The 24471-nt window shown below is 34.5% G+C and overlaps 1 protein-coding gene across 1 annotated transcript; it reads right to left on the reverse strand.

Moving 5' to 3' along the window:
• Window positions 1–209: 209 nt before the first annotated feature.
• On the reverse strand, window positions 210–24079 carry LOC125069839 (insulin receptor substrate 2). The gene is made up of 13 exons (XM_047679431.1): window positions 23092–24079; window positions 16273–16456; window positions 14130–14255; window positions 10745–10896; window positions 8941–9048; window positions 5943–6266; window positions 4543–4641; window positions 4270–4378; window positions 3902–4090; window positions 3336–3600; window positions 2634–3241; window positions 2020–2161; window positions 210–1818 (listed from the first exon to the last, which is right to left on the reverse strand). The coding sequence occupies exons 1-12, from the start codon at window positions 23456–23458 to the stop codon at window positions 2026–2028; spliced, it is 2667 nt and encodes an 888-aa protein (XP_047535387.1). The 5' UTR covers window positions 23459–24079; the 3' UTR covers window positions 210–1818; window positions 2020–2025.
• Window positions 24080–24471: the final 392 nt, after the last annotated feature.

Consider the following 24471-nt stretch of genomic DNA (forward strand, 5'->3'; position numbering starts at 1 on the left):
TTATAAAAAAATGCGTACATATATAAATACGTTCGATAATAATTAATTTAAGACTTGCGTAGACTTAGAATCATTTCGTTTCAATATTTATACAGACAGTAATTAAAAAACACAGCGAATCCTATCACGGAAACAGAAGCAAGCGATATGCGAAACTATTCATGTAATCATTCAATCTTTGAAATGTCAAACAAAATTTCATAAAAAAAAAATCACAAATTAATTTACAAAAAAAAAAAAATATTTCCACAACAGTCAATCCTTGAAACCTTTGCCTAAATTTACCTAATATGGTATTTAGTTTAGCTTGAATCAATACAGACCACATTAATTAATTGCTAAATAAGAATGTAAACAATGAACAGATGTTAATTTTGTTCTATATAACGAATGCCTTTTAGGATATATCGTTGGTATTAGTAATGTTAAGCTACCGTTAGCACAAACATTCTTTTTTTTTTAATTTGGCCAATGGCAAAATGTGGTTTATATATTTTTTTAAATGTTCTTTCAAAAATGCCCTTTTAACTGCAAACCATTGAAATTTTTTTTAAATAATATCATCTTATGACTAATCTAATCAATACCATACAGGTACTGAGAAATTACACAGTACTTACTTCATATGGATTAAATTATTAAATTTAATTCGGGCTTAACTTATTTTTTTTAATTATTATTATTATCTGATGAATCGTTAAATATGTATAGGTATATGTTTAATAGGAGCTCCAATGGTTCCAAGCCCTTAGTAGTTCTTGATTAAAAAAAATGCAAAAAAGGCAAAACACACAATGCCGATTACGGTAAATAAGAGTTATTTATAATTACTAAAAAAAATACCACTTTAGATAAGTTTAGGACAAATTGTACGATCATACGCTTTCTATATTTAATGGCAGTTAATAATTAAGTTAAGCGCCTCGGCTGAGTGTTCACTCGCGTCAACCTATTAGAGAATTATGGATCTTATTTTAATGCAATAAAAAATATAATCCTTTGAACGCTATAGCGTACGTTATAGTAATGTATGATTTCCGATTTTATTTCCTCGAGTATTACGCTACGTTCTAACAATTATCCGATGTGTGGCGTGATCCTTATTGCGGCCAAGGAGTATAAATATTTAATTATTGATTCGTCAAACTTTTAATTTTATTAATTTTTTTCATAATGAATGTAATCGAAGTAGTAAGAGTTTCTAATACGAGTGATTTAATTAACATACTAATAATAATTTGGCATAACAGTGCAATCATAACTTCGTAAGGGACTACTAATTAGAAGTCGTATAAAGAGAAAGCTTATTATTTAAAAAATATACTCGAGGCTGGTCGTCCAAGCACACACTAGCGCGATAAAATAATATACAATTACACTAATTACATTTGTGTTAATTTTCAACGACAAGCGTTAAAAATAAAACATCTTTTTCTGCCTTGTGCTCGAATAGGATGATCAGCCTTATTTAATATATAAATATATAAAATTTTGTAGAAAGAAACTTAATAATACCACTTATATTACCGATAACGCACGCTTGATTCCGTTCACATTGTTTCATATCAATTCATACAAAATGTAAACAAGTAACTGCGAGCCCGAATAAAAAACAAACGTAAGCGAAATATATATAAATATTCGCATTGGTTTTAATCAAATATAAAAGATAGCAGTATTTCATTGCCGTCTTTCGATTTAGTTTAAAATTTGTACAAATTGAATTGAAAGAGAACACAGAGACGAGATGAGACGGGACGAGACGAGACGAGTCCACGACGAGATGCCTCGACGCGAGGGCGGCCTTCGGTGATCGCGCTGTCGGCACACAGATAGAATATAAGTTTAATGGCAAACGAGGGTTTTTACATCTTCACTCTTAATGCCATCGAAAAAAATGCTCAAGTTTAATAAACAACAGAAACGATCACACTAGGGTGTGGCTCATACCAATGAAAAGAAACATGTAAAGCCACAAAGGAGTCGGGCAACGACTCGACTCGGAAAGAGTGCGGTTACCGTGCGCTAGGTGGCGTCGGCGGCGTACTTCTCGCTGCGCAGGAAGTCGATCTGCGTGTAGAGGCGCGGCGCGGGCGCGGCGGGCGCGCGGCGCGGCTCCAGGTCCAGCGCCGCGTAGTGCACGCCCGCTGCGCGTGGGACACTCGCATTAGCTATCGGCGCCTAACGTATTGCTATTCCGCGGCGGCAGTGGCGCTATGGTACGCCCCGCCTAGCGATGGAAAAAGTCCCCACTCCTAGCGCAGGTGATACACTTAAAAGGAGGGGTAAATAGGAATATTACTAATTCCTTAATTAACTTGCATTGAAATATTCTTCACCGAATTGAGGATAACTAGAATATGTTTGACCCTTAAGTATCGTCCCGAAATTGAAATACTGATCCATGAGTAGTCCCTTAGGACCAGGACCGTACACATATGATCAAGGAATGAAACTAGATGCTAGGTAGTTAAGGGTTGACATTATTAATTATTTATGATTAGCGCTTTTGTAAATCTAAGTTTTTCAACTTTTTTATTTTAATATCAATAAACAAAATAATAAATATCTAAAAATAGAACAAATTGCAGATTCAAGTGCACCTCGTCTATCAGTAAACGAGTTCACAAGACTGACCTCTGACGTCATCCGGGCGCACGATGGTCTTGGCGGCGGTGGGGTTGGCGGGCGGCTCGTCCGGCTCCGGGCCGGCCAGCTGCACGTACTGCGGCGACGAGGACACCTCGCCGGCGTCGGGCGGGCGCGCCTCGGGGCTGCGGCGCCCGTCCTCCGAGATCTCGCGCACCGTGCTCAGGTAGTGGTGGTCGTCCTCCAGCTCGGCCACGTCCGACTCGGGCGGCGACGAGGGCGACTCCATGGACATGTGGAACAGCGTCTGCGAGCCGAGCGGCGTGCGCGGCTCGCGGCGGCGGCGCCGGTCGTCGGGCGACGCGGCGACGGGCGACGCGGCGGGCGCGCGCGGCGGCTGGCGCGGCGCGGCGATGGCGATGGGCCGCGTGGGCGCGCGCCCGTAGCTCATCTCCACGTAGCCGTCGGGCGTGGCGGGCGTGGCGGGCGGGGCCGGCTCGCCGCCGCGCTCGCCCAGCCGCTCGCCCAGCCGCTCGCCGGGCCGCATCTCCACGTAGCCCGCGTTGCGCGGGGACATGTCCACGTACTCGTCCACGTTGCTGCGCCGCGATTCCATGAAGCCGGCGCCGGGCGGCGTCCGAGCCACGATCATCTGCGAGGGCCACTGCGACCGATTTAGACGTTTTCGTCGAGTTCTTTCGTAAATAGATACCCGGAGGGACGTCGGGGGCGGGTGAGGTCCTAACCTTGGGCGCCGGCGAGTTGGTGGAGAAGTCGAGCTCCATGAGGTCGTCGGCCGAGGCCCGCGGGTGGTGGTGCGCGAGGTGCGCGTGGTGCGCGTGGTTGTGCGCGGCGTGCGCGTGGTGCGCGGGGGGGCGGCGGGCGCCGGCGCTGTAGGCGCGCAGGCGGGCGGGCTCGGGCCGCGACGACGCCGGCCGCGACCCCACGCTGTAGGCGCGCGTGGAGCGCTCCGCGGAGATGTGTGCCGTGGCTGGTTCCAGTTGATATTCGCTATGGAAAAACCGTTGTGATTAGTGTTAATCGTTAAAGTAAATTTGAGTATCGTGAAAGTTTCGTTTTGAGCGAATGTTTCTCAATATCATTGAATGTGCTCGAATTTTGATAAATGTTTAATATCAGGGTGAGTAGAGTGAGAATATGGAGATGGCATTCCAGTTACATAATTTGAATTTTGATTTAAAAGATTTTGTCAAGGCTCACTTATATAGAGTATATTCCAATTATGAATTTTAAAGAGGATATCAAAGTGGAAGCGTGTGGATATCGAGTGGAAATCAAATTTAATTTTTACCTGAACCTAGGATCGGTGGAGGGCGTTCCGCTGCAGACGGACCCACTGGAGGAGACGAGGCCCAGAGGCTCGTGGCCGGGCGCCATGGGCAGGTACCCGTCGGGGAAGGTGGCCTCGGCGACGTCTGGCTCGTCGGCGCCCATCGACGACGTCCGCGAGTGCGCTATGGAGCTGCCGCGCGTTGTCATGCTATAAATATACAATATCAACTTGTAGACGACCAAAATATAGCACAAAAATATTATTTCACATATTTTTATAAAAAAATGACTTGGAGAAACTATTATCACTGTCCATTATCAATTTACATAAGAAATCAAGTGAACATTTCATGTTATGTAATTATAGTCATCTTAATAACATGCTACCTCATGAAATCCTTCGACATAATGTCGCAACAATCCGGCTCCTCGGGTATCCTCGGGGTCCGGTACCAGTCCGATATCGAGTCGATGTCGTCGCGCGATGAGTCCAAACCTAACGAGGTTAAAAATTTCACACTTACTTACAAATCATCAGACCCAAATCTAAACAGTACTAATGTTAAAAAAATCTAGTTATATTAAATAAATTTTACCAAATATTTCTAAGCTAACATCTCTAAAAAAGTCCCAATTGCAAGGAAATAATAATTAAACTACCGTCAAGATCTGTATCGCGCGGCGGTAGTCGCTCGGGTTCGTAGGACGAGCTCGCCCGAGAAGGCATCGTTTCACAACGCTTTCGCAACGCACTCGAATCTGAGGACAAAATTGTTTTATTGTAGACTATTTATCTTCAACAATGATACATTTTTTATAAATCCACTTGAAAACAGCAATGTATAAAATAACATTTGATATTATACTTATTTAACACCATTAATAAGCGTGTCCTGGCTTTAGCTGGAATATAGCTAGTACGTTATAACTGTTGCTACCAAAATTTTAAATATTTTAAGCACCAATTTCAATTTAACAAAATAATATACTTAATTATTTCACAACAAATCAGTTATTGTAATTTAATTTAAAGTAACGCAAAAGGACATATACTCACATTAAAAAAACAGTAGAACCTCAGTAATTCAAAATAAGAAAAGCAGAAGCGTCATATGCGCTTATCCTTGTTATACGATCAACATGTTGCAACATGTTACGTAACATCGTGCGTGTTGCGGATCATGTTTTTATTTACTTCACGACTTCTTATTATCATACAATAACTTACTGAACATAATACGGAATCGATGTTATCGATAATAATCCGACACTATTTTGCTAAACTTTTGTCGCATTACCGAGGATCGACTGTTGTTGCAACAGCACTGTCACAGTGGAGTAACATTGAAAATTTAAGACAAAAACATCATGAAATTCGCTAGTATGAAGCTTGACAGTGATAGGAACCTTAGCAAATTTTCCAATCGGGATAAAATATCTGAGCTTACGGGGAAATCATTCATGGCATTTACATAATAAAAGGTACCTTGTTATGAGTTATCAATATACGGTTAATGACAACGACATGTGGATAAGCATTTAGTTTGGGAACATTCAGTGTATTACAAATTAAAATTACAATTATGTACATTTCAACATGGGATTATGGATGATTGTTCTTTATTTCCAAGATGGATACTATTCATTTCTGTATTTTTTTTTAAAATGATTCTCTAGTTAAATCTTAGGGGCAGACAAATTAACAAAAACAGACACATAAACAAATTGGCTAAATCTAAATTGAATGTGTTGAAAAAAACATGCAAAATAAAAGAAGAGAAATAGTATAATAAATATATATTACATAATAAACAACATCGGCAAGCAAAAATAAATAAACTTAATCATAATTCAAGCACATGCATTCACTGCTTCAAGCTGATTTATCTTCCATTTCAAACATCAAGCGAACTCAAACCGCCGAGAGTCGCCAGGTTGTAAACAGATGATTATTAATGAGTTAACTCTGACAGCTGTATGTCATGCGGCTGGCAACTCTCGAGTTAGTGGGGATGTGCGATGCGATGCGAGTTACGTAAAGCGGTGTCGTTTATACATACTCTTCGTATGCGCCGGCGACAGTTTCGGAAACCTTTGACCAGTGCTCGCTCGTCTGCAGCCCGACGACTTCTTCGTAGGGAATATGTCCTTTCCGTTGACTGTTTTACACGACGAATGAATCAACGATTTCTCTAAAATCGCTCTATCTAATTCGTCTCCGGTTAAGGGGGTGGACCATGTCCTCGTGTGACCGATCTTGAGCGGTTCTTGGAATAACGAACATCCGGTGGGCAACGAGTCGGTACGGTTGTGTTTTTTGAGCCTCACTGGATGATCGATGAGTTTGTCAGTCGTTAGTGTGTTATTCGGCGGTTGGTTTTCGGCTGAGGAAAATACAATGAGAAGCGACACGTAAACATATGGCACCAAGCGTCACCCGGTGCAATGGTTGGTTAAGTGATGTGAGACGATGGTATCTCGATTATGAATCTTATATCTTTTGCAATTACTAACAAACTGAAAAATTATCGACCGTAGTCTTACCCTATCAAATACTAACACTACTAATCTCACTTCCCTACAGTCACGCCCTCTTTAACTAAGCAAATAACAAAAAACAGTATTGCTTTATAGAAGATTATCTGATTCAAACTATTCATTATTTTGTAGTGCTTTTACTAATTTACATTTTGCTGGACACTATGTAATATGGCAATACATTTGACAACACGATATATAGTAAAATTACCTTATCACATATGTGACTCAATTGGAGTCTTAGAGCCAATAATTGAACCAAGAATCCTATCAAGTCCAGTGCTGTATATAAACAACGATTACAGGGCCTGAAGCATTATAAAACCGACTTGTTTTTTTTTATTATAATCTATTATTGATTATAACCAAGATACCATTGTCCGTTATATGTTAAAAATATTTTACAAAAACATGGCAACATTGAATTAACAAACTTATTGCCATATTTTAAAATATTCGTGTTTATGTATGTATTTTATATGATAACTTCACACCAGACAGTACACTGGTCAGACGACAGAAAACCATCACCGATTCATGCAGACGATATTAAACCTTACGTCATTGGACGACAAAGACCACAATACTTCGACAGATATGTACATGCTTTAAACGATTCACATAGACATCAGTTCCATTGTAGCACTTTATTTTAGTTATCTAAATACTATATATAATTTTCAAACATTATATCCGACTATGTATGGGTATGTATTTACGACTTTGTCCAGCATTATACCAAAGTGATACCAGTCATGTTCACGAATCGAATTGTATTGTCGTGGTTAAAACTCGAATATAATGTATGACAAATATCGCAAAACTTTAAATGTACAACCATATTTGTAGTAAATTACTAATAGTGAGTCAACTGCGTATAGACGGAGCGTTTTCGTTAAGAAAGGAGAATGGACTAAGCCCTTAACGACTTTTGCGGTAGTCTAATCGGTTTCGCTTGCGAACTTTTACTATTTAGACGTGGAACAAGCATGAAATCAATTGCCTGCGTTTAGTATTTATGGTACAATAAGATATTATTACTTTTTTTTTACTTAATGCTTAAATCCTTAAATGTTATCTAATTTGGTATTTAGTGACTGGAAATATGCGAATCAACTGTTTCCGAAATGGTTCCGTCTAGGTCTCATATTAGTAATTTTAGTGGAAAAACGTTATCGAGACAACTTAGTAGGTATTAGTGTAAAACAAATTTGACTCTTAGACACACTATTAGTAATTTATTACGGTACAATTACGTTTCATGATCTATATATTAGTATACAATTAAATTAACATATTTTAAAGTAATATATTTGTTATTAGGGTTTTAATTAACACTTGTCGAATCATTGTTTTACTAATAGGAGAAAAATATAATCGGTATAAACCTAACAAAATGTTAATTGATAATAAAAACGGTTTAATTTTCAAGTCCAGAGATGATATATGAATCGATAACCACAGATCAAATAACAAGAAGCATCATGGACTAACCATATACTAATATTTCCATTTAATTCATGCGTGATCAACTCGAGAAAAACTGTTCTTAATTACGTAATTAAATCATCTATTTGTCGAGCTGAATATATATGAATACCAAGAAGAGTTGTTTAATTGGAAACAGCCTATTTAGTCGGTCTGGTATAATTACACGATAATTTAAGCTAACGACTAAATCTTGACACCTTATATTAAGATATATTAAATATTTTAGTATTAACCCTCCAAATATAATAATAATGCAATGGGTATTAGGAGTTAGTTTGATAACAGGCACTCGGTTATTATTTATGATTTTAGCCATTACTTTAGCCAAACTAACAATATATATTTAAGTTAGCATTCTTAAAAAAAAAACCAAAATACCATTAGTTTTATACACCAATTTAAACCGGGACTTATTATTCAATGAAAAAAATTCTGAGCGTTTTAATCAGATATCATGCTTTTGTTTAAATTAATATTTTACTATATATTGTAAACACTTATGGAATACACATAGCAATTACATTTGCGTACGATAAATAAACATCCAAAACAAAAGAACAATCGGAAATGAGAATAACTCTTGCGTTAAATAGAAGTTAAAAATAGAACACAAACAAGATGACGTCGAGGATTACGAAGTGGGAAGGACGTTTCCTAACAAACGAAATAGCAAAAAAATATATATAGGGATGATGATGAAAATGTATCTAGCGCCAAATGAGCGTTGATAGAAGAGAGAAGCCGATGATGATAATTTACAATGTAGACTACCCTGTATCCTTTGAATTAACACGTAACATTCTCATTTAGTAAATAATTAAAATAAATATTAGAATTTTTGCCAAATATCACATGAAATGTAATATTTCGTCATTTCCGGCAATCAAAATCGAGTTCTATCGATAGAAAAAAAATCTCATCGAGCTTACAAAACAGAGGATACAAGGTACGATAAGTTAAAATGAAACGATTTTTCACCACAATACCAGATACTGGCATCATCGTATAATTCGTTGCACAATTTCCTACCGTTCTTTGGCGTCAGAGGCGCAATTGCCGCAGACGAGTCGTCTATGGAGTAGGTGGCAGAGGCGCACACGCATTGTCTTATACACGAGCCAACACAGAGGCCCTTGTCTGCAATAGATTTAGGCCGATATAGCTGTTATGTGTATCGGTTATGACATATTTTGGCTTGGCCGTTCCTTGTTACCAGGTGTGTACGCGACGTTATCACAAATGCGACGAACCTCGTCCGATCGGTGATGCAAGGCTTTATATTTATTAGAACTGTTACAATTACGTTCGAAATACAAAATCAAATGAAGGAAGTAATTAAGAAAAAAAAAAAAAAACAGATATTATAATTGTAACAGTTCTAAGAGACACATACTAACTACAAAATGTTAGTGACAATCTACTTATTTTATAAACAATTTCAACCCACTATAAAATTCATTCGAAAACGTAATTTCCATTTCGGTATCATTTTTCTTCAACAGTACAACAATTTAAATCAAGACGATTTTTATCTTTATATTTATTAACATTATTGTATTGAAAGTAGAATATTAGGTGAACAATGAGTGGAACAAACCCTTATATGCAAATCTATACAGATAATAAAATTGGAGTGTCTGTATGTAATATTAAAATAACCGCTTTTAAAAGTTAGTTTAGTTAACTAAATCCATATGTACACACAGTACATATACCAAAATAACATGTTTTTAAATTTTTGTCTGTCTGTTTGTTCCGACTAATCACTGGAACGGCTGGATCGATTTTGACTGGACTTTCTACAACTACAACAATAACTTTTTTGTTGAATTCAAACGCTCACAAAGTCGCGGGCACAACTAGTATATAATACGAATAAAGACAAGCAAATAAGCCATCCCACGAGTCACCACATATAAACGTTGGCACTTCAAAAATTTATCACATCTTACACTATAAGTTTTGCCAGTCGTAAAAATGAAAATCAAGATGTTCTGTACATTTAATTACACTAACACATTTACCAGATCCTGACAGCAACATAAAGCATCGCACAAGACTCTTTAACCAAACAAAAAAAATATTGCCCGTTTCATTGGTATGAAAGAAAACTATCAACAATACGCATTTCACATTTTATAAAGGGTTGAAAGATGTTATATGTAGCTATTATAATAAGCAACTAACTACACTACAGGAAAAAAACCGACTATTAACTACAACTAAGTTGAGCCTTATTCCGTTACAAATCAACCAAAAGCCAAAATACATGGATCATAAAATTACTAATTAATGGCAATGAATACGACAAAAAACGATGTTAAACGGAATAAGGTTTTTAAAAAACGTTAAGAGGCTGAGTATCTACATGATATAAAATCATTGTCCAATCTACATGAATCTAAATGTTTATGAGAAAAGAAAAAAAAAAAAGTAAAGGAAGCCTCCCAAGTATTTTTCAATCATGAGCAGTGTACTGTTATATTGAAAATGTTTAATATTGGAATTCACAGTAAAAAATAACCATTCACCATCGCTACACGGTTATTTAAATCAAACATTAAGAGTGAAAAGAAATTCAATAACCCGAATCCAAAAAACTTTTTAAACAAATTATATGTACATATATCGAAATACGTATTTAATTAAAGCAAGGTTTTGTTAAAAAAAATATCTAAGCACTTTTTCTTCTAACTGTACCTTGTTGACGTCAAAGATTAAGTAGTAACCTAGAGGTCATTATCCCTTCGAATTCTCCGCGTGAATCATCTAATCATATACGTCGGTCATCGACCGTTTGTGGATTTTTATCTATCTCTTAGAGGTATCTCACCGTTGTAAATCCCCGCCCGGCCGCGCCCGTCGGAGTACGTCTGCCGCCTCGCAGGGAGCGGATGCGATCCCTCCATTAGCAGCGAGTTCTTAGCGGGTACTACGATGTGGTCCTTTTCGTTTTCTGTTTCCTTCGCGCAATTTCTCATAGCGCTGAAATTTTAAACCAATACATAATTATGTTTTGTTCTTAAGTTATTAAATTGGGTTCAAAATTAAGTTTTACTTGCTACATCCACTCATCTTCGATGTTTGATGGTTGAATGCGCCAGTGTATTACAGGCACAAGGCATATAGCATCTTAGTTCTCAAGGTTGATGACGTATTAGTGATATGAGGAATGTTTTATGTTACTTAAAGTCAAGCAGTGTTGACCATCAAACACATGTTAATCCATTTGTCAGTCCACCTATATGACTAATACCTTTGAATCTTGATTTGTTTGAGCTATTTGCTCAATAACATGAACAAAAAATTGTCAATAAAAATATTTCACGTAAACCAAAACCGCTAAATGACACAAGGTCCTTCACGTGTGAACTTATATATCGATATGTATAAAAGAAAATGAGAAAAAAAAAACAAAATAAAAGATAGTTGATTAAATTTACAGCCTGAACTTCAACCAAATACAAAAATTATATAGTGTTATGTACCTATGGGGGAGAGAATATATTTTTAAAAGCAGCAGTACAGGCTGTACTACTACTTTAAGAGTAATCTAACATTCCTATTTATTCCTTTTACGCTTAAAGCTTATGCTAGGAGTGGAGAGGACAAAAGCACAAAGGATCAGAAAAGAACCTACGATTGTTTACATCACTGGGCGGCTATAAAAAACGGAGGTGATTTGTATTCATTTATTATAAATATTTGTTACAGGAAAGTAATTAAAAATATCACCGTTGTCAGACATTTTCGGAAACGGCTACCATTCTCAAGCAAGACTAGCCCACTTTTTATAATGTCTATCCATAGTAATAAACCCATCATGGACAGGCTGACATCACCATCCAACCCAACCTTGTAATCCAGATCCATTTCCATTTGAGATTCCACTAAGACTAACTGACGACAAGCCAAGAAAAAAAAGACTGACACAAACAGAAGACATACTAAAAACCGCAATCCATAAATTGCGATCGTGATGCTGTCTCGAAATAAAATTATGCGGGCCAATCCAACTACCGAGATCCACCAAATTAAAGAAAATACACCCAAGAGACGAACAATACTTCCGTGACGATAACAAGAGAAAAATTCGATCTATATTTTATAGTGCTACTTGTACATCAAGTTGCAAAACTTGGGTCTAATCGTCCGATGGTACGCCAATTCTATAAGAACAGTAAAGACTAGTCACAGGGTAATCTTTACGTATTCTCCAAGCATGGTACAACAAGCAAATTTTAATCTTTGAGCTATTACTGAGGTTTACCCTTTTAGATTTGTTCGACAGCTGAACAGGATCGCTCCAAATCACAGAAGTATAAGAATTATTTGACTTCATTGTTATAACTTTAACGTAATATATTACAGGATTTAACTATTTGGAAACCGAATTGCTTTTATATTTTATATGTTAAAATTATTGTTATCAGCACAGTGTTTCCCTCAAACTTGATCAATAAATATAGCAAATGTTTCGCCATTATTGTGACCCTTCAGCGCTGATGTTGAGAATCATAGTCTTCGAAAAATAACGCAAGGAATACCAGTATGACTATTAATAAAGCTTTAGAACTATAAAGAATAGTGAGTAATCTACAGAGATTTCATAATATTATTATATACGAATATTTCTGTCCACGATCATCAAAATAGCGTCAATTAAAAAAAACAGTACAGTTTTTGGTTTACAATAATAAAGCCTCAAAACAAATGTTCTACTAAGTAGCTCTACAATTAGGCCCGTAAACAAACCATTCAAAGGTACTTATAAAAACTTAATTAAAGTCGAGCGCCTGCACGACACTTCGCTCGCGTTGACGGCGATTATGTTAAAACTGTTTTTTTTAAACCATTTAGGAACCACCTCAATTTCCGAGTTTAAAATCATGTATATTAACCAAAAGCCTTAATGGTCTTGTGGTTAGAATACGTGAATCTTAACCGATGATTGCTGGTATTAACCCAGGCCAACTCCACTAAATGTCCATGTAATTAATTTTTGTTTATAATTTTTCATCTCGTGCTTGGTGGTGGAGTAAAACATAACGAGGTGCCTGCTTGGGCAAATGAAAATGGAGGAAGTCTGCTACCTGTGTATCCACCAATCCTTATTCAAGGAGCCTGGTGGAATAACCTTTAAATATTCTATATTTAAGTATAAACTATCAGAATCCATTACAATTACATAAATAACGACGACGTGGTTTAGTAGTGTGTACACCGGTTTTTATGGGTACGCCACTCCGGTGTTACTTGTGATTGTCCATAACACAAGTGCTTTAGCTACTTACATTGGGATGAGAGTAATGTATGTGATGTTGTCTAATATTTATTATTTATTTATTATTACATAAATAGTGTACAGTGGAAGATAAAAAGTAACCAATAAATGAAGTCATATTTAGCGTGGCCTCGAGAATCGATGGGCGACGAACAAAACAAATGAATGTTGGTTGAAAATTTTAAATCGATCACTTAAAAATAAACAATTGTCGGGGATTTTTCCACTCGCCTATCGTTGATCACGCGTCATATCGAATATCTATGAAACGGCCGAACGAATTCTCCAACCTTAATGTAATTATGTCTAGGGTGGCAGATATGGCCTCGTTACCGTTTTTTGGTATGTGTATTTTAAGTATATCTATGTTATTGCTTCATGTTAAAAAGATCTTCTAGTTCAAAAGATACCAATATCCTAGGATTGCATCCCGGTACATGTGAATAAGAAATATTTGGATTTATACCGTCAAGATTTTTTTGGAGACACGTTGACATATGTAATTTTGGATATTTTTCCGTATATCATAGGACTGAGGATGAGAGAACATACTACGTACTTTTTAGGGTTCCGTACCCAAAGGATAAAACGGACCCTATTACTAAGACTCGGCTTTCCGCCTATCCGTCCGTCTGTCACCAAACTTTATCTCATGAACCGAGATAATTAGACATTTCAAATTATTACAGATGATGTTCTTCTGTTACTGCTATAACAACAAATACTAACAACAGAATAAAATAAATATTTAAAGTATCTCCTATACAACTGAAATGTTTTTTTTGCCATTTTTATAGACAATGTTACCGAACCTTTCGTGCGTAAATCCTACTCGCACTCGCGGCTTCGCACTTGGCTTACGATTGGCTAATCTAGTTGGTTAGGTTGACCGTCGCGGCGATATGGTCAGGAGGATATAAGTTTGAAAACTCACTGGTATATTGTTGAGTGCATGCTCTGGGCGATGTTCGAGTCGTCTGAATGCATCCACAGCTCGCCCGCTCCCGTCGCCGTCTGCCGGCCGACCTCCATGTAGAAGAAACACTCGGAATCGCCGCACCTGTTAAAGTAACATAATTGACATTCCAATAAATAATTAAAGAGGTCGTATAATAGAAAAATATAATTAAGACGCTAGAGACAAATATTACAAAGGTTCGTAGTAAACTTAAGATGTTGATCCAATTCAATTGTTAAAACTCTACTAACGCACTGGTTCAGAAATACCACGGACCTAAGAAGAAACAGCGAGAGACGCTTCTTTTCTTTGCGTTTTTTTTTTTTTACGAAAGCATATATGCTGCAGTTGCTGTATAGCGCAACCGCACACAACGTTCTGGAATCAATGTTGAATTTCCCATATTTCTCAACAGAGGACTAATACGAATTAAGAGTTCATGGGCGCTAGAAGTTTCTTGAAATTACCTACTAACTCACTCTCATTGACTTTAAAAACATAATCAAATTTAATAAAATCAGTTAATATAGAATAACGACCGAGATATCCCAGTTGAAAGACCTTCCTCTCCAAAAGCTACACCTCAAAATTAATTCAAATTTATTTCACATAAAAACACATGCCATGTATATAAAAAAGTTTAATTATTCCATGTACTTAATTGAATAGTATTTAGTTTAAACACTAGACTTGATAAACCTGTGAAGCACCAAAAGTGTGGGAAAAATTTCATCTCACGTATGGATTTGGTTTAAAATTTAGTTGCAAAATTTAACCACACGTACTATTATAAAAACGGTTAAGATTAATAATTACAATATAATATTAAATTACAATACAACATCGTAAATAATAAAAGACAAATCATAACTGTTTTCAACAGTAGCAATCTGATGTTAAGCTGATTTATAAAAGTTTTAAATTTGATCATTTCGTTGTAAAATAATAACATAACTCAATCTACAGTTATTCAATATTTTTAAGAAGTATCAACTTGCATATTTTGGGTATCGAAAGTATTTTTATACCCGACATAACTGATCTATTGTAAATGAGCCGCAATGCTCTGATGACTATAATGCTGAGATCAATTACACCATGAAGACAACTAACACACTGGGTTAAGGAAGACAAAAAAAAAATTCAACCATGTTGTACAGAAATATACCAATCGAGCACTTAGGAAAGTTCTAAAGATTAGAAAGAGTACGTAAGTTTTATAGTGACTTTTATGTATTTATTCTTATGATTTTAAAGACCTGATGGTAAATGGTCACCATATCACGTAAGAAATAATAACCATTCCTTGTAACACCACTGCACCAGCAACTAAGATATCGTGACTGTGTGCCTGTAGTAACGTTGGCTCACTCACCCTGTTTAGCGGTGGAATACGTAATGAATGGGTAGTACCTATCCCGAAGGGCTTGCATAAGCCCCATAACAATAGTTGTCCTCCTTTAACTATTAACCACATTTATAAGGTTGAGAGTTGGTCCATTTCTGCACAACACATTCAAATGTTATCCTGAAATTTTGATTGTGACGTTGCTTCAAAATAGAAACAAGCAGCCACATCAAACTACCAAATTAAATGAAATTTTTGAAATTAGAAGATACGTCAAAGTTATCGAAAACGCGTCAGTGGAGTTTACAACAACAAAATATATAACTAAACGCGCGAAGTCACTAAGACAGAGCTTTGCCAGATGAAATTCTGCCACATAAACAAAAGCTTGAAGCCTACTTCTCATCAATGTCGTTGTATAATAGTTATTTTTTTAAAGAATCATAGCAATGTTCCAAATTAAATAAGGAATTACTAATATTCCTATTTACCCCTCCTTTTAAGCTTTTCACTTGTGTTAGGAGTGGGGACGACAATAGCCCAAGGGGTTCAGGATCGATCCTGCGATTATTTATATCGCTAGGCGGCCCGTAAACCATTGTACTATTGACGCTTCGAAGATTAGTGAAATTAAAATAATCGACGAAATAAATGCCATAAAACTAAACCAAATACAATAACGGAACACTTGACACATCGTTTTTATGAAGTCTTAACGATAAGTGTGGATTAACACTAAATAATATTAAAAGATAATCCCTTCTCGCTTACCTTCTTATATTCTTCAAGGAATATTCGACCCGCTCCGGTATGTCAAGATTACTTATCACGTTGTTCTGACTCTTGATCTTGACGAGTGTGAGCGTCTTGTCGGTGAGGCAGAGGTTGTAAAGACCCTGAATGTTCTTCGACGCACCCAAACCTTTCTTCTGTACATTAACTTGCCATACATGTTCTGCAAATCGTTTGATTAACGTATATATTAAACTAAACAAATATATATAATTACTAAAAGGATTTTAAAATAATACAAGAATATGAAATTCAATCTTTTCACGTCGGATCTATGTTTTTAAATATAGACCTGAAGTGAAAAAGTGGAAATTACACATAAAAAGTTATCAATTTTATGTATATATTGATTAAGTAGGTAGTTCTTATTTCAGTTTGTCTTTAAAACAAAAACTTCTGAATTTATTTTATTTATAATGTAATTATATTTCACGAATAGATATTGTATTCAAACTAAAGTATGCTAAATTTTATCTCTATCTGGATAAAACTGGTTTAAGAAAAAGCATTTAAAATACTCAAGGTGGCCAGCGCAAACTTTGATTAAAATCCATGTTTTATTGACGAGGATATATATGAGTCAAACTGATATCTCGTCGGGACGAAATTCACCGTTTTTTTAACACACCTATTTAAAATGTGCCATAATTTGAATTTTATCTTTCACATCCAGCTTTTGTAATATATATGATAAATTTTTATGATGAATTTCGAAAATAAATATATATTTGAACGTATTTCGAATAAAATTAATGTTTCTGAGGATTTTTGCGACTCAGGTTTATTAGATTATTGTGTCCAATACATTATTTGCAACATAATATGGAGATCAAAAATTACAGATCCTTAATTCGTAACTGCTTGTCAGCTTCATCACTGTTCGGGTTAAATTTCGGTTCATATTATTGCAATATTAAGAGACATCACCCCCAATAGAATGTAAGTAACATTAACCATACCCTCACTTCGTCAACCGCCACCAACCATGGGAATTAAGTAATGTATCTTGCCTGTAATTAATTACACTGGCTTACTTCCCTTTGAAAACGGAACACGGCAATACAGTGCGATAAAATGAATTATATATGGGAGGTGGCTATTCACACGGTCTTGGAATAACCCTCCCACCAAATGTTAAAATGCCATCATTCTTAATCACCGATAATCTTAATACCCATGTATAGGTAAATAGTTATTATTACGTAAATAAAGCCGAGATGACCCAGTGGTTAGAACGCGTGCATCTTAACCGATGATTTCGGGTCCAAGCCCAGGTAGGCAGCACTGAATTTTCGTGGGCTTAATTTGTGTTTATAACACGTCGTGCTCGGCGGTGAAGAAAAACATCGCGAGGAAACCTGCATGCTGTGTCTAATTTCAACGAAATTCTGCCACTGCAGCAGCGTGGTGGAATAAGCTCCAAACCTTCTCCTTAAGAAAGGGAAAGGGAAAGGAGGCCTTAGGCCAGCAGTGGGACATTAACAGGCTGCTAATGTAATGCAACGTAAATAAATAAAGGTTATAAGTTTAAGATTTTCAAAATACTCAATCCAATTAGTTATCTGTATTGAACGGCTTTAGCTACTTATCACTATCAGTGAATGAGCATCGGTGTAACAAAGCACTAGTTAAACGATTAACTAAAGTATTTTTATTAGTCACAAACGAATGCCGACGCAATGCTTACTGAAAAAATGTCTAGATTGTAAGAATATATATTTAAAAAAGGGCTGTTATTATTAGGTGTATAATTACTTGTTCCTATTAGGTTCACTCCATGTTTTAATGTAACAGTGGAAACTTTCTTGGCTTTTGTAAGACTTATTTTGGTATTCAATGTGTATTAAACTATGCTGTATGTAAAACATATTTGTTATTATAATTAAAAAAAATAACCAAATTAAATAAGAGCTTATATAATTTTTAATACCGTAGAAAACCAATCGCAGCTACCACTAATAAAAACCTTAACAGAATTATAAAGAAATATATTAAGAGTGATATGATACATGACATTTCTAAACAGTTTTTATTTTATTAAGACTAGTATTGTAAAGATGTAAAAATTGTTTATTTGTATATAGGGGTTAATCTCCCAAACTAATCATGTAATTCCAATAGTTTTATACTGTAGTAGAAAGCTATATTATTTCTGAGTGCTATAGGATGCAATTTATACTGATATCATTGTTTTTATTAATATATGTCATCCGTGCGAATACGGTCGCTAATTATTACCTATTACCTTATATATATAAAAAGTCCATTAGATTCGACACGACTAGGTATTTCAAATTATAAATCCAAAAAATCCGAACAAGTATTATTGTGATTCTAATATCTGATCGAATAATATTAGGTAATAAAAATAATGTCTTTAAAACATTTTCAAAGAAAAGTTTTAAATTAAACATATATATAATTATTACCTATTACCTTATATATATAAAAGCGAAATACTCAATGATATTTCGCAGGTAGATTCCTTATGTGGTGTAGAAATCCGCTAACAACGGATTTTACGAAACTCTAAGGGAGTATAACGGGGATTGAAAGTTTGTGTTCTAATGAATTTCGCGCGGATAAAGCTCCAGGTTCAGCTAGTATTCATACATATTTAGGTCACAATTTCCTTCCTTCTTTCTTCCACTCGGATGTTAAATACGAGGATATTCTATTGACTCATTTGCTCGCATTTTTAATAATTACAATATAACAATGTATTAAGTTTTATTTACAAACCACTCGAACTATTTATACTCTTATTATACATATGAATTTCTTAAGTGCTATGGATCAGTGTTGGTAACGTTCGCCGATTTTACTATTTACATTTTTCTGACACAGGGTTTTCCCTAGTGGTGAGTATTTATCTTAATCGTGTTATATCTATGTATAGTTATTGATAACACGTAGCAATGCCCGCGTCTTCAATCGCTCGCACTTTAGATATGGTCTTATTTTATAGCAAAATCATTTTATAACCCAAATATAAACATTTTATTTCACATTTATATGACAATTTATTTCTTGAAAAGCGGACAGTTCGTTGCCAAATTATTTTGCCAGTTACCCGTAACTTTGACTGTATTATGTTTAATCTTTGACTAGACAACATTAAGCCAAAAATCATGTCAAACTCACGTCGCATTAAAGATAATAAAATAGCAAACAGACACACTTCCACGTATTGCATGTTTATTTTTACAAAATATGTTTCACGAACAGACGACTTTTATGATTTCATTATATATAATGTCGATGTTATTTTCGTATCATTAACAATGTTATTGAGGAAACGTAATGCTTTTCAATCGCACTTTATATCCTAAATATTAAATTGATTTGAATTCTGTTTAAAAGATACTTAAAACCTAGAAAAGAGCTATTTAACTTAAATATCTATATAATCTTATTTTGCGCCGTCCAGACAAATTTTGTATTAATTTCATCGTAACCCAAATTATTGTATACAAAAACAAAAACGTGACAATTCTCTTACGCCGATTTTTTCATGGTCTGAAAAAAATATTTTCGAACTGTTTTGTAAGATCCCCCATCTTTGACAATAAACAAACAAGCGTCACGTTTTTATCTTGAATACATTTTTTGACTTGGAATAGTATTTTTTTTTTATTTAAACATTCATATATTATTAGATATATACAATTCTAGGCTCCGAGAAATATTCCTGCAATTTTTTTACAATATATTTAAGTACATGCTATATTGGCAATTAATAAACATTGCCTAGTATTTTCAAATCTCTGTCTATGCCTCCTACAGAACTTTAAAAAAAAACATCTAAATAAAGACAGAGTAAGTGCCCGCGTAAGATGGCCCACATTGGCAGTGTAAAAAATATCTAACATACAATTTACTTCAAATTCACCGCCTACCATTGGAACTAACATATTATAACCATTATTTCTGTAATTAATTGATAGAATAATTTATACCCAGATGGGCTTACAAGGCCATTCGATTCGACTCTTCTAGGTATTTCAAATTATAATTCCAAAAAAATCCGAACAAGTATTAGTGTGATTCTAATATCTGATCGAATAGTATTAGGTAATAAAAATAATATCTTCAAAAACATTTTCAAAGAAAAGTTTTAAATTAAATATAATATAATAGTAATAAAACGATACGCCTGTTTGAGTTATCTCGAAACAGGAAAAAAATAACCAAATCGTTGTAACGTTCATAATCGTGTCCAATAAAATCTATACGTTCGCGGGACTTCCCAATTTTGTAGATGATATAAATAATACCGAATAGGGAACTTTAACATAATTTGAAATAACCGTAACAAATATCAAATTATGAATTTTAAGTAGTAGGCTATAAAGTTTATTATTGGCCATAGCTAAGTTCAATGTCGTTATAAAAGTAGGCGGCACGAATGTTATCGCTAAAAATGTAGTGAGGGGGAAATAGAAAAGTTTTTTTTTTTAATTTTGGCAATAACGATTAGACAGATTGGTTTGCTGCTATCTTAAAATAACCAAGGAACAGATTAAATTCATACTATGTGACCTATTTCGTTTTTTTTTTTTGGAGTTTTATTCTTAGAAAATATTCTCCAAATTATTAACAATGCAAATTACTACAAACAAATCTCATAAAATTTACAACATACGAGTTAAAAATCCAATACAATTACAGGGTTAAAACAATTTTAAGCAAGTAATAATATAATTAAAACATATTATATAATACTAATTTATGATTTATATTCCAATATCTCAATTAATTAAAAAAAAAACCATATTATTAATACTTTACTACAAATTTACTGTCAAATGGTGTCAAATGTCAAGCGATCTGTCATAATGATCATAATAGAAGTTTATTCACATTATCTAAGTACAATCAAGAGGTCAATGACATGGTTGCCTTGAGAACTCTAGGAGTATGTTTCCATCATATTATGACTTATTGGTTTCACATAAACCCAAATTTAATGAGATATATACTGTATACCATTGAATTATGATTGATATCACTATATATTTTAATATAGCATATAAGTTACAATGCTTTTATAATTCATTAAATATATACTATATTTAAAACTCAAACATGAAGTGACTAACAAAAATTTGTATATGTTTCTTTAATGTTTTTTTTTAATCTAAATTATATGCACGTTACTATTACGGCATTTATAATGTATGTTACTCATTACAAATTGTTTACCAATTTTGATATGGGATATAATTTTAATTATATAGGCTTAAAGAACTTTAGATGGCGTAGTATATAGAACATATGGATTTTAACCAAAGATCATAGGTTTAAAGCTTGGCAAGTACCACTGCACTGAGTTTTCATGTGCTATGTTTTTTATTTATTTTGTTTTTGTGATAAAAGATAATTGTATAAGAAAATATGCATATTAGAGACAAATTGAGCAACATGAGTGTCCACGTCTGCGTCAATAGCACAGCATAGTGAAACAAGCTACAAGCTACCGTAAAAGATGAGTTATAGCACAGCATTACCTCATCTATGGGCTTAAAGCTTTACTTTAAATTTTGAATGTTATAATTTTCTTATATTTGACAACAATAAATATGCATCATCGTTTACATCCTGCAGCCAGAGATAAGTACTATAAGTTAGTATTGACAATTATATATTATTTGTATGTACTTAATGTTAATTTTTGGGTAACCATTAATTAAAATACTTTGTATGATAATTAATTTGTTTTTGTCCTCATATGACTCTTAAAGTATTGCGTCACAAATAAAATTATATATGTTTGTTGTTTTGATACATTATTTGGTGACTAAATATGCATTTTATTTGCTCTTCGCTCATTGCACAAATTTTGCAATAAATATGTCTACCAGAACCAAGCTTGTGACTGGGCATGTGTAATAACTCATATCACAGACAAAATGCATATATGTGTACTCAATCACCCGCTCACTTTAATAAACGCAATAATCTTTACTGTTTTGAATTCTGTGTAATCTCTTAAACATTATTTAAATATTATTCATCTTGAAAGAGTACACTGAGCATTGTTTTATGCATAAAGTTTATAAATAGTTAATAAAACCACACCTTGTCATTCTTATAGTGTTTTTTCTCATTTTTTAATTCAATAATGATATGAGTATTATAATTGTTATATATAGAAAGATTTCCAGTCAATAAATTTTAATAAAACTTACTTATAAAAAATATATATTGTAGATTAAGATACTTATGTGGAATCTATCTTGGATCTCTTTTTATATCTATATTTTTATTTTGTTTAACTTTAGTTGTATATAAAACAATCATATCAAAGTCTGATTTTCCATCACAGTATATTGTAGAATACTGTAAATAGATTAAATTTTAAAATTAATATTAAAACAATAAATTTTCAAGTTTTTATCAAATCAAATCTAAAAACTGTTTTTAAGTGGAAGTGTTTTTGACATTATTATGAGTATAGTGAGTTAAAATATATTTTAAATATTTATGTATAAGTTTTTAAATATATTTTTAGATATATATGAAATACATTATAATTACAATGTATTTAACTAATTAATGATAATATCTTATTAAGAAATCACTTCTACATATTTATGAAGAAAAAAAAGCAAGAAAAAAATAGGTATTTATAAATATATATATATATATTCTGCACTATAATTTAACGATTTCCATATATTTTTAGATAAGAAAAAAAACACAAGATAAATATAAATAACACTAGTTAAGGTTACAGCGATACTAAACATTTGATGCAATTCACTTTTCTATAAATAAATAGTAAATCAGACTTACGGATGGGATGCAATAGCTCCTCACTGGCATCATCTGACCTAAACTGCTTCAGAATAGCAGTAAGCCAAGCATGAAGGTCCACTTCGTTTTCAGCCACTATGCACAACTGCTCCTCTTTAGTGAATAATGCTATCACATGCTTCTGTTTCAGGTCCAGCCTCCTGGTTATGTTATAACAACTTTTTAGAGGCAGCACTCGACGAGGTGCTGCCCCAGAACGAAATTTCTTCTCAGACTCATAGTACTCCAGCCTGGCTGAACTTTCCGAAGTCTCCGCCCGGAGCACGAAGTACTTCTTCTTCATCGTTTTTAACTTCCGAAGGTGGCCTTGACGCACTACCGCGCCACCCTCTGCCATCGCAGCCATGTCAGCGCCTCCGCATCAGCACTGGCACAAACACGACGGATAACCTTGAAGTTGTTTACGCACCGTGATGAAAGTCACTCGTCTCACCGTCGACGCGACTAAAAATACGTACTATCTCTTTTCAATAGTGCGTAAATAGTAAAGCGCTCGACAAATCGAACTGCGTAACTAATTCGCGTTCGGACAAGTCTTGCAGGCGCCATATGACTGCTTAAATCAAACCACTACGATCCACGAACGAGATAACGGCAATAACTCCGCAGCAATGCGGTGCAAATATCAAAATACAACAACAAACGCTTTTCAATCCATAATTTGGTACGCTCGCTATTACACTCGGTCATTCACAGATACACGAGTTTAGAAAGAGATAAAATCATTCATAGTAAACGTAATCCGCACGCCCTTCCGTAGGAACGCAGGGCATGGAAGTCACGCCGTGGTCATGCCTCCGTGCGACATCAAAACAATCAATTTTGCGCGCTATACTGTACTATTGCAAAACCATATAATTTCGAGAAATGAAACAATCAAATTAGACGAAATCGTTTTTATGTTATGCACTTGATTTATAAAACTCCTGTATTTGCGCGTCGTTTTTTATTGGTTCCTCGCTATTGCGTGTCATTTATTCGAACGACGATTACGAGAAAATAGTGCCGTAATGATCGGATACACTGACCAACATTTCAAAGAAATTAAGTATTCGCTTTTAATTTTTTTATAAATATTCTTAAATTTAAAATCATTTAAATCACGCCAATATAATAAATGATATAATCTCAATAATTTAATACCAAAAGGTTTAGTTTACCAAATTATAAATGAAACCATTAAACAAATATAATATACTATTTGAATTAATAATTGTTATTAATAAAATATCGTGGTAAGTGAATCTTATTATTAAATCAGTTGTATCTTTTAAAGTTAAATATTCAATTATTGAACGAAAACTTGTATCCGATTTAGGATTTTAATATTTTATCATTGACAACACTTCCTAAATATGT

Source organism: Vanessa atalanta, chromosome 16 (assembly GCF_905147765.1).
Source record: "Vanessa atalanta chromosome 16, ilVanAtal1.2, whole genome shotgun sequence".
Lineage (NCBI taxonomy): Eukaryota > Metazoa > Arthropoda > Insecta > Lepidoptera > Nymphalidae > Vanessa > Vanessa atalanta.

Excerpts from the sequence above, each read along its gene's own strand:
- LOC125069839 (XM_047679431.1), bottom strand. The coding sequence starts at position 23,458 with ATGGCTGCGATGGCAGAGGGTGGCGCGGTAGTGCGTCAAGGCCACCTT. Across the intron at positions 4,379-4,542 it reads GCGCGATACAGATCTTGACG|GTTTGGACTCATCGCGCGAC; the intron begins GTAGTTTAATTA and ends TAACCTCGTTAG. Across the intron at positions 2,162-2,633 it reads CCGGATGACGTCAGAGGTCA|TGTCCCACGCGCAGCGGGCG; the intron begins GTCTTGTGAACT and ends AGCTAATGCGAG.